At 45.1% G+C, this 15,525-nt stretch overlaps 1 protein-coding gene across 1 annotated transcript in view; it reads left to right on the top strand.

Annotated features, from left to right (window-relative positions):
• Positions 1–15,525, top strand: part of ND-18 (NADH:ubiquinone oxidoreductase subunit 18) — a 98,331-nt gene that overhangs the window by 19,789 nt on the left and 63,017 nt on the right. The window contains exon 2 of the mRNA XM_080277773.1: positions 226–376. Coding sequence (XP_080133899.1) covers positions 226–376 — 151 coding nt within the window. The remainder of the gene's footprint in view (positions 1–225; positions 377–15,525) is intronic.

Genomic DNA, 15,525 nt, shown 5'->3' with positions numbered 1-15,525 from the left:
ACCTTCCATGAATCTTGGATAGTGGCTGAGAAAATACAGTGTTCAGGGCAAGTTGGCCGGTCCAGAGTACTTATAGGACTTCTCTAGGTTGAACAGAATCTTCAGAGGTTAAGTTTAACAATATCCACACCCAGGTGCACCAACTGCACTGAGTATTGTAGGTCTGTTCCTGATGGGGCAGTTAAGATGTACAGCAATTATAAAAAGTATGATTTTGCCCATCAGGTGGCGTGGTTTGAGCTTGTGCGGAGTGTTGCGTGTGGAAGACCTGACTGTGAAGCAGGCTGAACCCCGTGACACCAGAAAGTCCCTCCTCTCCAGTGATGAGGCCCAGCATGAAAAGGCCCTGGCTGGACACATCACCATCGACACACCTGTATGTAACTCCAACACTTCTTTACTACTTAAATCCTTCAGTCTGAGGACATCTTTTGTGTTTTAAAGGTGGTCTGTGTTAATGTTAGAGATGGATTCCAAAATACCGTATTACAGTACAACTTTTGTACAATATGTATATACAGTAATCCCTCCACTATCCAGTGTAATAGAGCCAAAGGCATGTCTGGATAGTGGGCCCTAGCCTCCTGGACTTGTGCTAATGGACCCTAACATACCCTGACTCAGAAAAACACTTATACAACTCCCTCTGGACATGCATAGCACCTATTTAAGACCCATATCACACCAATAAGGGACATAAAAGACTGAAATAAATGCAAAAGAACCAGAGAATGAGGTTTTAGAGGTGAGTTTATACAATATTAAACATTCTGGGTACTTACAAAAAGTCCCTGGCTCCTGGACTGGTACTTATGGACCATAACCTAGCCTAACTCAGAAAAACACCTCCCTACTGCACATGCATAGCACCTAAGACCCTATTCACACCAATAAGGGACATGAAAGAGTGAAATGAGGTTTTATATGTAAGTATGGAAAATACAGTACAACATGAAACATTCTGGGTACTTACAACAAGTCCCTGACCATCTGGATGAATAACCCGCCTCCTCTCAGACTCTGACAGTAAAAAGGAGTACCCGAAGCACCTGCAGTACACTGTACTTGAAGTCTTGCACTGAACTTAGTCATTTGCACTCAGAATTCCATTCTCTTAACACTGTGCAGTCTAGTCTTACTTGAGCTCCATTGCACCTTAATGAAATAAGTGTTGCACTCTGCACTTAAGTCTTTGCACTCATAAATCCATTTTCGTAACATCATACACTCTAGTCTAATTTGCGCTCCATTGAACATGAATAAAATCAGTGTTGCACTCTGCACTTTAGTCTTTGCACTCACAGTTTTAATTTCTTAACACTATGCAATATTTTCTTCGCTGCACAACAATGTAAATTCCCGTGTGGTCTAGTGGAGAGTTCTTGCCATTTAATCACTGTCAGAGTCTGAGAGTAGCTGATGCAGGTGGCCTAGGGGTGCGTCGCTGGGTCGTGGTGATGGACTACCCACTGCAAACGACTCTGAAGACAGGCAAAAACTCACGTCCAGTGGTGACTCCACCCTGCCTGATGTACTGGGCTGTGGCTCGGAGGATGAGGGCCTGTCTTGGGGAGGCAATGGAGTGGAGCCAGAGCTGGGCACAGCGGGGGTCATGGGTCTGAAAAAGCTGTCAATGGTTGATTGACGCAAGGAACGACGATTTTGGCGATTAATGATGCTCTGTCTGAAAGCGCACACTTCCTTCACAAGTCCCAAGGGCCCCATCTCCCTGTCACAGTCCGGGTGTTCCAGGTAGTCAAGAACGAACTGTACGTGTTCCCGGAGTGTGCTCAGCTTGTGGATGGCTGGAGTTGTGTCACGCTCAGAGGAGTCCACATAATCGTCGCCGTCCTCGTCGGAATCTTCAAGCTGGGTACCGACATTTGCAACTGAAGATACGATCTCGATATCAGACATGGTCTGATACCCAGGATCACCCTCATCGTCATCCAATCACTCACGCACTTCGTCCACATCAACATCGTCGCCATGTGCACGTAGACGTGCATGCAAGTCATCCACGTCAAAACCTAGGAAATCATGCTCCACGTCTGTTCCGAGAAGCAGATGAGACCAACCATTTTCTAGAGTCTTGACAGGGACTTCCTTCCATGCACTGGCCCAGTTGTAGATTGCAGACTTGATGTTGTAGCGGTGAAGGTTTTCCAAAGTCCGCTGGCCTCACGTATCCCATCCCTCCCTGTGCTCGTCCTCGTCCTCAAGAACAACCATCACCTCGTCCAGGATCTTCCGTCGGTTTAGCCGCTTCATTGCCACGATCACTCCTTGGTCCATTGGTTGGATGAGAGCAGGCGTATTAGGTGGCAGAAACATGCACCTAATGCGCCCATTCTCAGCCACAAAGTCCTTGTCGCACGGGTGGGCAGGTGCATTGTCGAGGAGAAGGAGGGCCTTTACCTGGTCGTGCGGGATTCCCAGTGTCTTCGTCTGGTAATGGATGACCTCCTTGACAAAATGGCGGTGGAACCAGTCTTTGAAGATGTGGGCAGTGAACCATGCTTTCAAAGAACGGTACCAAACGACAGGAAGGACATCCATCACTCCATGAAGACACCGGGGCTGCTTTGCATGATCAACAATAATGGGCTTAAGCCGGTGCATGCCGTTAGCATTGGCACAACACAAAGCAGATATCCGTTGCTTGGAGAGCTTGCGGCCGGGTACACGCTTCTCCGTCTCCTCGGCTAGAGTGTTCTTTGGCAAAGAACAATAGAATAAACCAGTTTCATCAGCATTTAGACTTGACCGAGAGTGAGGCCCTCCCTGTCAATCAAGCGCTTCACCTTGTGCCGAAACTCCTCTACTCCATCCTTGTTGGCGTCCAAAGCTTCACCATGGGCCTTAGGGTTGGTAAGGCCATGTTGTAACTTGAATGCAAAGAGCCAACCCTCGGATGCCTTGAAGTCTGGGGCGTTGTGAAGCCTTGCGAACTTCTCAGCAGCAGCCTTCAGCTCCGTGCCACGCACCAGCACACCAGCAGCACGTTGCTGTCGATACCAAATCAACATGGAGCGGTCGACTTCTGCATACCGAGGAGTAAACATCATCTTCCTCTCCACGTTGTGTTTGCTCTTCGACGAGAAGTCAGTCATGCACTGCATAAGTTTGTCGCGGGATCTCTTGATATCAAACAAAGTAGATCGGGCCAGGTTGAATTCAGGAAGGATGCGTGAGGTTGACCATCCCACGTCCACCCTGTCCAATATCTCCCTCTTCTTCTCCAGAGTCAGAACCACTCTCTTCCTCTTCTCAGGTGGTGGGGCCATCATTACACACACTAACAAGAGGCAGGAGAGCAGCAGGGGAGCCTGCAGCAGGTAGGGCACCACAACAAAAGCGAGCACGTGGGCTGCCATGATCATGAGCGAGCACTCACAACAAGAGACGGGCGGTAAGTGGGGAGGATACAGGGACACTCTAGTGGACAGTACCAGAACTACGCACCAATACACAGCTGGTCCGCACCGCACGCGTCGAGTTCAAATTACAGGGGGGGGGAAAAGTCGGATTTTTTTCTATTTTTTTTCGATTTTTGGCCCATTTTGGGAATGTTGGATCCCGAGACCAAAATATCCAGTAAGTGAGGATGTCCGGAAAGTGGGCGTCCGGATAGTACAGGGATTACTGTATATATATATATATATATATATATATATATATATATATATATATATATATATATATATATATATATATATATATATATACATATATATATATATATATATATATATATATATATGTAAATATTTTTATATATATATATATATATATATATATACAGTGATTTTCAGAAGTATTCAGCGTTGTCCGCCGGGCGCGCAATACTTATGGCCAAAAAAGAATCACCCATTTTTGGGGGTAAGAATTGAGCCACAAGTTTGAGCTCCGAGCATGACGTCACGGTAGCCTGGGGCCTTCTGACGCGCTGGTTGGTTCCCGCCTCAGTCGCCCACGGGCTGCCTGAGAGAGAGGAACTCCGCCGAGTGTCCCTCTCAAATTGCGCCATTTTTTTACCGAGTGTCCCGCAGTGTTTTGGCCTTCAAAACTTTGTTATGGCACCTACCCGTGAACTATCGAGTGAAATCATATCCCAGATCATTGCTCTAAAGGAGGCAGGCCACCAGACAAAGGAAATTAGTGAATTGGTTGGTGTGGCACGATCGACAGTGCGTCGTTGGTGTGCGCGGTTTCGGGAGGAAAACAGTGGTGAAGTTCCCACAAAGAAACCGAGGTCTGGTAGGCCTAGGAAAACTTCCCCAAGGTCTGTTAATGTTTTAAAACGTGCAGTGGAGTTTAATCCTCGTGTGAGTGCAAGGAAAATTAAGGAGAGCAACCCAGAAGTGTTTGGTGAGGTGTCAGTGAGAACAGTGTCTCGTAGGGTGCATGAGCTTGGTTACACAAGTCACAGGCCTGTGAAAAAGCCTCTTCTCTCTAGCAGCCAGAGAATTCGTAGGCTTGCCTTTGCTAATAAATATCTAAATTGGGGTGAGGAGCAATGGTTGTCAGTGTTGTGGTCTGATGAGGCAACGTTTAGTGTTACCTGTAACAGAGGAGCATGCAAAGGTAGTGACCCACTTGACCCACGGTATGTAGAAAGCACAGTTAAACATCCTGATTCACTCATAGTATGGGGTTGTTTTTCAGGGAAGGGTTTGGGGAAGCTTGTTGTACTTCCCAAGAACCTCAGAGTGAATCAGGATGTTTACCTGGAGCTTCTGTGTGATCATTTACCAGACTCCTTCGAGCTAACAGGTGCACGAGTGTTTCAGCAGGACGGTGCACCTGCTCACAAGGCCAAATCGGTCACCAATTGGCTTCGTGACTGCGAGGTATCATTCATGACAGACTGGCCAGGAAATAGCCCAGACCTCAACCCGATTGAAAACCTCTGGTACCTCGTAAAGAAGAGTCTCCAAGGGAAGGACGTGAGCTCTCTGCCTAAGCTGGAAGCCGCCATTCGTGACTCCTGGGACAAAATACCGCTCCAGCACCTCAGGAGCCTCGCCCTTTCACTTCCAAGACGTCTCAGGTCCGTGAAGAAACGTAAAGGCTACCCTACGAAGCACTAAAGGTAAATAAAATGCATTATTTATATGTTTTTTCAATGTTGAAAGGTTTGTTTCTCAGGAGGGACGCAGGGCGCTCCATACTTCTGACGAGCACTGTATATATATATTTTACACCCACTGCAAATTTATTTATGACCTGGACACAGAATTGCTGTGGGAGAGTTGTCCGTCTTTGTTTTGTGTTTCCACCTCTACCAAGTGAAATTTTTAGGCAAGAAGTAACTGGCAACTCCTCTGGTGTTGGCAGGAGGTGGTGAAACATTCAGCACATCAGTGCTTGCCCAGAAGCGAGAGTGGGAGTATATGTTCCTGTCGTTCTGAGCTTGCACCTCCCTCTTCTTTCGTATGCATTACTGTTTGCCCTGTTATTTTCCTTCAGTCGAGTTGTCATGCCTGGAAAGTACTGCTCAAGGGATGAGAGGGTCCCTATCATTGCATGGAGGCAGGAAAATGTCCCTATCAACATGATTTGTGAACGTACTGGACGCGCAAAGTCGACCGTCATGAAGATTCTTGCTGCAGCACACGGCCTGCTACCTGATGTCATACCAGAGCACAAGCATGGCGAAGGAAAGAAGAGGTCGACTTCCAGAGGTACAGATATGCTTCTGAAAAGGGAAGTACCTGTAATCAAGAATCCTCAACTGACAGCTGCAGAATTGATGAAAATGCATCTCCAGCTGTTACAAGACGTCTCAATTTGAATTATCCAGTACCACGTGAAGAATGAGCTGAGTTTGCCAATCCGCACCGCAGCCAAGAAACTGCTTCTCACTGATTGCATGAAGAAGCAATGCGTTCAGTTTGCCAAGGAGTATACACACTAAACATCGGATGAGTGAAGAAAAGTTATGTTTTCCGATGAGAGCACATTTCAAGTGTTCCGGGTGTGTATTGCCAAGGTTCGTCGCCCTACCTCCCGTAGTTGATATGATCCTGCATACATGGTGCTGACTGTTAAGCACCCACAATCAGTAATGGTATGGGGGTGTTTCTCAGGTGAAATGGGAAGGGGAGGCCTCTACTTTCTTCCTGAGAACTTGATAATGAATGGTGGCCAGTACATTTAAGTTCTGAAAGATCATTTGTTACCCTTTTTTGCTTTTCATCGGTGCGACTTTTTCATGCATGATTCAGCTCCATGTCACAAGTCAAGAAAGGTGACAAAATGGCTTCAGGATAATCAGATTGAGGTCCTTGACTGGCCTAGCAACAGTCCGAATCTAAATCCGATAGAAATCTGCTGGGCAGAGATGAAGAAAATCATGGCAGAAAAGAAGACACCCAATCTGGACAACTTCAAGACTGAACTGACATATGTTTGGTGCAAAGAAATGTCCTTAGATTACTTTTGAAATCTAAGAGGTTCCATGCCAAAATGCATCCAACTGGTCCTGAAAAACAAGGGAAACATGATTTCATATTCAAGAATGGCATTTCATGAACAAAATTTGTGATGTACTATGATTTCTGTGTTTTTTAATACCTTGTGGGGGGAGTTCCTGAGTCAATTTGTTGTAACTATATGTTTTCGTTTTCATTTTCGTAGGCTCCAACATGCTTGCATGCATTGGCCTTGGTCACCTAATGGCAGCTATCCATGCTGCATGATCTGTTGCAGCCTCCCTGTTCAGTCCCTTAACCCTGAGTTCACACTTAATGACCTCATCCCACGTCTTTCTCGGTCTACCCCTCACAACCCCACCCCCGATATTAACACTTCTCACCTTCTGCACCCAATTATCATCCCCCATCCTCTTCACATGCTTAAACCACCTCAATCTACCTTTCCTCATCACAACACCAATACACTCCAGTCCCATCCTACCTCTCAACTCTTTCATTGTAAACCCGGCCCCCCCAAGCCTTGCATGCAGGGATGCACTGCACATCCCCCTAATCATTGTCATTTCTGTACGTCTGAGCCTGCGAATATCCTCTTCCTTTACTGCCCAGTTCTCACTGCCATAAAGCATTACACTCCTAACACATGCTTCATACAAAGACTCCATAGCACGTAGGGAGAGTCCTCTCAATGTCTGGAGAGGGAACAGCTCCCTGAACTTCTTCCAACCATTTCTCCAGCCCCACCTCCAGCACACAACATGTCTCCCAAATAACAAAACTCTTCCACACACTCAAGAGATTCACCAGCAAGTTCAATCCTTTCACGCCTGACATCTCCACCTGCTCTCCCCAACACGCCACACTCATAAAATCAGCATTATCTTGCAGTCTACCTCTGGTACCACAACATATCATGTGCACCCATTTATCACAAACACTGCACTAGATGGAATTACTTCCCACGCCCTTGTGGCAAACTGCACATGGCCACTCTCCCTCGTCTTTAACAGTACCACCACCAGCCCTAGATATCACCACTTTTGTTTTATTTGCATTTACCCTTAAGCCCTTGTGCCCCGTACTATCTCTCCACCTGCTAAATCTTTCCTCCGCCTCTCCTTCGCTCTCTGCAGTCAACACCAAATCATCAGCATACAACATCTCCCACAGGAGTCCATTTCTGAAGTCACGTGAGAGGGCTTCAAATACTATGATAAACAACATGGGACTCAACACCAAATCATCAGCATGCAACATCTCCCACGGGAGTCCATTTCTGAAGTCACGTGAGAGGGCTTCAAGTACCATGATAAACAACATTGGACTCAAAACTGACCCCTGATGCACACCAACATTCATGGAAAACTCATCACTCAGATCCCCATTCACTCTTACCTGGGTGCGAGCACCCACATATATTGCCATAACCAGCCACTCCTCCAAGCCAAGCTTTCTCATTGCCCTCTTCACCACCTCTCTAGGGACTCTGTTATAGGCCTTTTCCAAATCAACAGAAACAAAATACAGATCCCTTTTCATACCAATGTATTTTTCCTGAAGCTGTCGAACAATGAATATGGCATCAGTGGTCCTCCTGCCTAGCATAAACCCCAATTGCATCTCATCAATATTCACTCTTTCTCTAATCATACCTTCTAGAACTCTCTCCATTACCTTCATTATCTGATCTAAAAGCTTTATACCTCTATAATTTCCCCTTTCCAGAGCATCACCCTTCCCTTTATACACATTTACAATTACACTCTTCAGCCAATCATCTGGGACAACACACTCATATATAAGTCATATTTATCAGGTCAGTAACTAACCTCACACCTATATCTCCTGAGGCCTTCAACATTTCGGCAGTCAACCCAGACACACCTTCTGCCTTCCCCACCTGCATCCTGCCTATTGCCTCACTCACAGTAGCAATGTCAATCAAAGGCTAAGGGCCAAACACTGGATCTGCTGGCTCCAAACCTTCCCTGTCCCAGTCAAACTCCTCATTCAAAAACCGACTATAATGCTCTCTCCGTGCATCTTTAATATCCCCACTGTTCACCACTACCCTTCCTTCATCATTCTTCACACGCTGCTCACCTATAATATCCCAATTATCCTCCTCCATCTGATTTGTCACCCTAAATATCATATTTTTCCTTTCCCCATGATTTAGGTTATCAAGTAAAACTCTTTGTGGCTCAGACTTTTCCCTGTATACCTCTCTTCTAGCCCTGTGCTTGGCAGCCAAGTATATCTATAGATATATATATATATATGAATATATATATATATATATATATATATATATATATATATATATATAGTAATCCTTGTACCATCTGGACGCCCACTATCCGGACTCCCCACTTACCAGACATTTTGGGCCCAGGCCTTTGGAACCCAAAAATGGCAAAAAAAATTAAAAAAAAAAAAAAAGGAAAAAAAAATCCGACATTTTTTTCAACCGTACTTTGAAATTGGCACGCAGCGCTACGAGCAGTATTTACGCTCGCTGCTTGCCTCCCGCATCTCTCCCTGCCTCCCCCGTTACCACCTGACTACCATCCTGGCTAGACGCTTATTCAGTGGATGCCGCACGTGCTCGTTTTTGTGAATAAATGCAGTACCTTGCCACTAGACCACATGGGAATTTACAGTGTTGTTCAGTGTTATGAAATTAGTATTCAGAGTGGAAAGATTAAGTAGAGAGTATAAACTGGCAGTTGAAACTGGCATGGTGCAATCAAGAACAGTATGTGCAGTTTTAAACAGTTATAATTCATAGTGCATAGGATTAAGTGCAGCACAACACTGGATTACTGTGTGCTTCAAAAGCATTTTCACCACTGCCAGAGCCTCAGAGGAGGTGTGTTAACCTTCGTAACGAACGGCCACAGACGTGCTGTAAGTACCCTATACACTGCTAAATATTTTCCATACTCACTTCTAATTCCTCAATATCTGGTTCCTTTACATTTATTTTGTACTTTCTGTCCTTTATTTGTGTGAATAGGGTCTTAATATAGGTGCTATGCATATCCAGTAGAAAGTTATGTAGGTGGTTTTCTGAGTTAGACTGGGTAAGGGTCCATAGTACCAGTCCAGGAGGCAGGGGCCCACTATCCGGACAGACCCACTTTCCGGACATGCCTTTGGCTCTATTACATCGGATAGTGGAGGGATTACTTATATATATATATATATATATATATATATATATATATGTACAGTGTATAGATATATATATGTATATATCTATATCTATATATATATATACAGTACCCTCGCGTCCAACACGGTAATATTGTCATGCATGGGTCTCGTGTTGGACCAAAAACATGTTGGACAAACAACAGAGCTTATGGGGAAAAATGAATTATGTCAGCAACCCTAGGAAAAGTCACCCTAAATACCTACCATATACTTATACATATATTGGTACTACTGTAATTATAATAAATGGTACTGTACTATGAATGATAACTAACCTTTTAGGACAGTGTTAGTGGGCTTGCTGGGAATGGAAGGTGATATCCGAGGCTGTAGGTAGTCCTACTGGGTCCCCTAGGATGGCTGCTGGCATCACTAGCGGATAATGGCAGCTGCTCCTCCTCAACCTGCCTCATAAATCCTTTGAAATTCCTCCCCCTTTCTTCTGCCTCTCGATGAATTCTATCTTAGTGGCCTGAGGGAGTTGCTGTGCCACCGCTTCTTGGGGTTCTCAGAAGGCTTCCTAGACATTGTGAGCAGGGTAAAATGCAGTAGCAAGGGCAGATAATGCAGCGAGAAAACAGCACCGTCCAATGTGAATTATGCGACTGAATGGCACTGTGGCAGGAGAAATTTAAACAAAACATCACGTGAGAGCAGAAGTGTTTTTCATTGGGCGACATCACGATCACGTCATGATAGCGGGTGGGGGATTCTACTTGATCGGAAGTTTTGATTGGCTATCAGCGTCACGGGAATGTCCAGTATGACCGTGTTGGACCAGGGGTGATCGTGCTAGAGCCGAACTCTGCGGATTTCGCCCACTTCTCGGAGCTTCGTCAGTGTTATGCTTACGCACCCGTTTTACAGTACTTAAGTCGTATTAAATCATACTAACTTTTTGCTCTCCGTGCTGGACGTGAATCGTGCTGGACAAACGCGTGTTGGACGTGAGGGTACTGTATATACTGTATATATAGATATATATATATATATATATATATATATATATATATGTGTATATATATATATATATATATATATATATATATATATATATATACAGTATATATATATATATATATATATATATATATATAGTTAAATATACAGTAATCCCTCTAATATCTGAACGCCCAATATCTGAACATCCCCACTAACCGAACATAATTGTCCCGGGATCCAATATTCCCAAAATAGTCTGAAAACCGCAAAAAATTTGGAAAAAAAAAAAAAAAAAAAAAAAAAATCCCTCCCGTAATTTGAACTTGGCGCATGCGGCATGGGACAGCTTTGTTGTGGCGTGTCATTCCTCCGACGTCCGATAGAGTGCTGCTGCATCCTCCCCACTTTCCGCCTGTCTCTCGTCGCGAGTGCACGCTCGTCGTCATGGGTGCCCACGTGCTCGCTTTTGTGGTGGTTCCTTACCTGCTGCAGGCACTGCTGCTGCTCTCGGGCCTCTTATTAGTGTGTATGATGATGGCCCCGCCACCTGAGAAGAGGAAGAGAGTGTGTTGACTCTGGAGAAGAAACGAGATATTGGAGAATGTGCGTGGTGGTCTTCTTCCCGCATCCTTCGCGAGTTCAACCTGGCCCGATCTACTTTGTTCGATATCAAGAGATCCTGAGACAAACTCATTCAGTACACGGCTGACTTCTCGTCGAGAAGCAAACACAACGTGGAGAGGAAGGTGATGTTTACTCCCAAGTTTGCTGAAATCGACTGCTCCACATTGATTTGGTATCGACAGCAATGTGCTGCTGGTGTGATGGTACGTGGTACGGAGCTGAAGGCTGCTGCTGAGAAGTTCGCCAGGTTTCACGATGCCCTAGACTTCAAGGCATCCGAGGGTTGGCTCTTTGCGTTCAAGTTACGGTATGGCCTTACCAACCGTTAAGCTCATGGCAAAGCTTTGGATGCTAATGAGGATGGAGTTGATGAGTTTCGGCACAAGGTGAAGGGCTTGATCGACAAGGAGGGCCTCACTCTCGGTCAAGTCTACAATTCTGATGAAACTGGTTTATTCTATCGCTCTTTGCCAACGAACACTCTAGCCGAGGAGACGGAGAAGCGTGTACCTGGCCGCAAGCTCTCCAAGCAACGGATATCTGCTTTGTGTTGTGCCAATGCTAACGGCATGCACCGGCGTAAACCCATTACTGTTGGCTGTGCAAAGCAGCCTCGGTGTCTTCGTGGGGTGATGGATGTCCTTCTTGTCGTCTGGTACCATTCTTTGAAGGCATGGTTTACAGCCCAGATCATCAAAGACTGGTTCCACCGCCACTTCGTCAAGGAGGTCATACATTACCAGACGAAGACACTGGGAATCCCGCGCGACCAGGTAAAGGCCTTCCTTCTCCTCGACAATGCACCTGCCCACCCGTGCGACAAGGACTTGGTGGCTGAGAATGGCTGTATTAGGTGCATGTTTCTGCCACCTAATACGACTGCTCTCATGCAACCAATGGACCAAGGAGTGATTGTGGCAACAAAGCGCCTATACCGCCGGAAGTTCCTGGACGAGGTGATGGTTGTTCTCGAGGACGAGGACAAGCGCAGGGAGGGATGGAACACACGAGGCCAGTGGACTTTGGAAAACCTTCGCCGCTACAACATCAAGTCTGCGCTCTACAACTGGGCCAGTGCATGGAAGGAAGTCCCTGTCAAGACTCTAGAAAATGGTTGGTCTCGTCTGCTTCTCAGAACGGATTTGGAGTACGATTTTCTAGGGTTTGACGTGGATGACTTCCATGCACGGCTACGTACGCATGGCGACGATGTTGATGTGGACGATGTGCGTGAGTGATTGGATGACGACAAGGGCGATCCTGGGTATCAGACATTGTCTGATATCGAGATCGCATCTTCAGTTGCAGGTGTCAGTACCCAGCTTGAAGATTCCGGTGAGGAAGGCGACGATGATGCGGACTTCTCTCAGCAGGACACTACTCCAGCCATCCCCAAGCTGAGCGCACTCCTGGAACACCTAAAGTTCGTTCTTGACTACCTGGAACACCCAGACTGTGACAGGGAGATGGGGCCCTTGGGACTTGTGGAGGAAGTGCGTGCTTTCAGGCAGCGCATCATCAATCGTCAGAATCGTCGGTCCTTGGGTCAATCAACGATTGACAGTTTTTTCAGGCCCGTGACCCCCACTGTGCCCAGCCCTGGCTCCACTCCGTTGCCTCCCCAAGTCAGGCCCTCATGCTCCGAGCCACAGCCCAGCACATCAGGCAGGGTGGAGTCACCGCTCAATGTGAGTTTGCGTCTGTCTTCAGAGTCGTCTGCAGTGGGTACACCATCACCACGACCCAGCGACGCACCCCTAGGTCACCTGCCAGTGATACTCTCAGACTCTGATAGTGATTAAACAGCAAGAACTTCTCCACTAGACCACACGGGAATTTACAGTGTTTTGCAGTGAAAAGAACAGTGTGTTGTGTTAAGGATTTACAGTTGTGAGTGAGAATACAATTTTGGAACAAAATTTAATGTAAATAGACTTGTTTGTTTTTGCTTTAGAAAATGGTTAGAAGAGTGGGAAAAGTTAAAGTGCAGAGTGCAATACTTAGTAAGTTACAATGGAGCATAAGTTAGACAAGAGTGCGCACTGTGAAGAGAACGGACTTCTGAGTGCGATTGACTAAGTTCAGTGCAAGACTTCATGAACAGTGTACTGCAAGTGCTTCAGGAAATCCTTCTTACTGTCAGATTCCGAGAGGAGGTGGTTATTCATCGAGATGGCCATGGACTTGCTGTAAGTAGGCAGAATGTTTCATACTGTACTTTTTTCCATACTATACTTACCTCAAACACCTGATTTCACTCTTTAATGTCCTTTATTGGTGTGAATAGGGTGTTAGGAGCTATGCATGTGCAGTAGGAAGGTGTTTTTCTGAGTTAGGCTAGGTTAGGGTCCATAAGTACTAGTCCAGGAGCCAGGCACTTGTAAGTACCCAGAATGTTTAATATTGTATGAATCTACCTCAAAACCCTCATTTTATGCTTCTTTTGCATTTATTTCAGTCTTTTATGTTCCTTATTGGTGTGATTTGGGACTTAAATAGGTGCTATGCATGTCCAGAGGGAGTTGTATAGGTGTTTCTCTGATTTAGGGTCCATAAGTACAAGTTCATAAGCTGGGGCCCAATATCCGGACAGGACCACTATCCGGACCTGCCTTTGGCTCTATTACGTCGGATATTGGAGGGATTACTGTATATATATATGTATGTGAATATATATATATATATATATATATATATATATATATATATAAAACATTTATATATTATATATATATATATATATATATATATATATATGTATATATATATATATATATATATATACAGGTAAGCCCTTAATTCACGCGAGGGTTAGGTTCTCAGACCCTTCACGTATGTGGTAAATTCGCGTATATGTTCTGCCCTTGTGTGCACATAATTACGCATGTCTATACGTATATTACATCTGAATAATACTGTTTATACACTACATACACCTTATAAACTAGCATAATGTATTAAAAACAACAAAAATGTAAGAAATTTAAAACTGAAACCTGACAAGCACAGGCGTAGGTGGAGACACTTCAGCAGTCTGGTGCACTAGCCCTCACTGCCTCCGTATGCTACATTCTGCCTTCTTTATTGTATGAACAGTTGACTCATTCACCCCAAACATGCGGTTCCAAGACAATTCACAGGCTTAGGTAGAGTCCCGGAGGATTGGATGTCAGGTATAATTATTCCCATGTACAAAGGAAACGGGGAAAAAGAAATGTGTGGTAATCATAGGGGCATCTGTCTTCTTAGTGTAATAAGAAAAGTGTATGGTAGGATATTTATTGACAGAGTTAGGGAAATAACAGAGGAATTAGTTGGAGAAGAACAGGGAGGCTTTAGGAAGGGAAGAGGTTGTGTATATCAGATATTCATTCTTAGATCTGTGGTGGAAAAGTTTCAAGAGAAGGGAAAGGAGTTGTATGCGGCCTTCATGGATTTGGAGAAAGCATATGACAGGGTGGATAGATAAGTATTGTGGAAAGTATGAAGAATATATGGAGTAGATGGGATGTTGCTGAATGCTGTGAAGAGTATGTATGGTGGTGCTAAGGCTGCAGTGTGTGTGGATGGTGAACCAAGTGAATTTTTCTCTTTGAAGGTTATGTTGAAACAGGGATGTTTTATGTCTCCATGGTTGCTCAGTCTTTACATGGATGGGGTAATAAAAGAGATACAAGGTAGGGTAGTGGATGTTGGAGTGGCCCTGGTGAGAGAGGATAGTGTTTGGAAACTCCCTGTACTGTTGTTTGCAGATGATACTGTGTTGTTGAGTGAAGACGAAGGGGAGCTGCAAGGCTTGGTGGATGAGTTTGGGAGAGTGTGTAAGAAACGGAATCTAAAGGTGAATGTAGGGAAGAGTAAAGTGATGGTCTTTGAGAGAGGTGAAGTCAGTGAATGTACAGTGAGGTTGGATGGTGAGGAATTGGAAAATGTGAGTACGTTTAAGTACTTGGGTAGTGTGATGAGTAAGGATGGAGGTTTGGAGGGTGAAGTGCTTGAAAGGGTACAGCAGGGAAGAAAGGTTGCTGGTTCTTTGAAAGCAGTGATAAGAAACAGGGAAGTGAGCATGGAAGTGAAAAAGTTACTACATGACAGTATTGTGATACCAACTCTAACGTACGGAAGTGAAGCTTGGACCTTGTTGGAAGGACACAAGTCAAGAGTGAGAGCCGTGGAAATGAGTTATTTAAGAGGAGCCTGTGGAGTCACATGGAGAGACAGGCTGACGAATGAGGATATAAAGGAGCGTTGTGGTGTTGATGTGGATGTGATAGGAAGCGTTATGAGGAACACACTGAGG

This window comes from Coenobita brevimanus, chromosome 71 (assembly GCF_032717465.1).
Source record: "Coenobita brevimanus isolate Jiangsu-jjx chromosome 71, ASM3271746v2, whole genome shotgun sequence".
NCBI classification, from domain to species: domain Eukaryota; kingdom Metazoa; phylum Arthropoda; class Malacostraca; order Decapoda; family Coenobitidae; genus Coenobita; species Coenobita brevimanus.
Note: the sequence above shows the minus strand (reverse complement) of the source record. Positions and strands in the feature narration are given on the sequence as shown.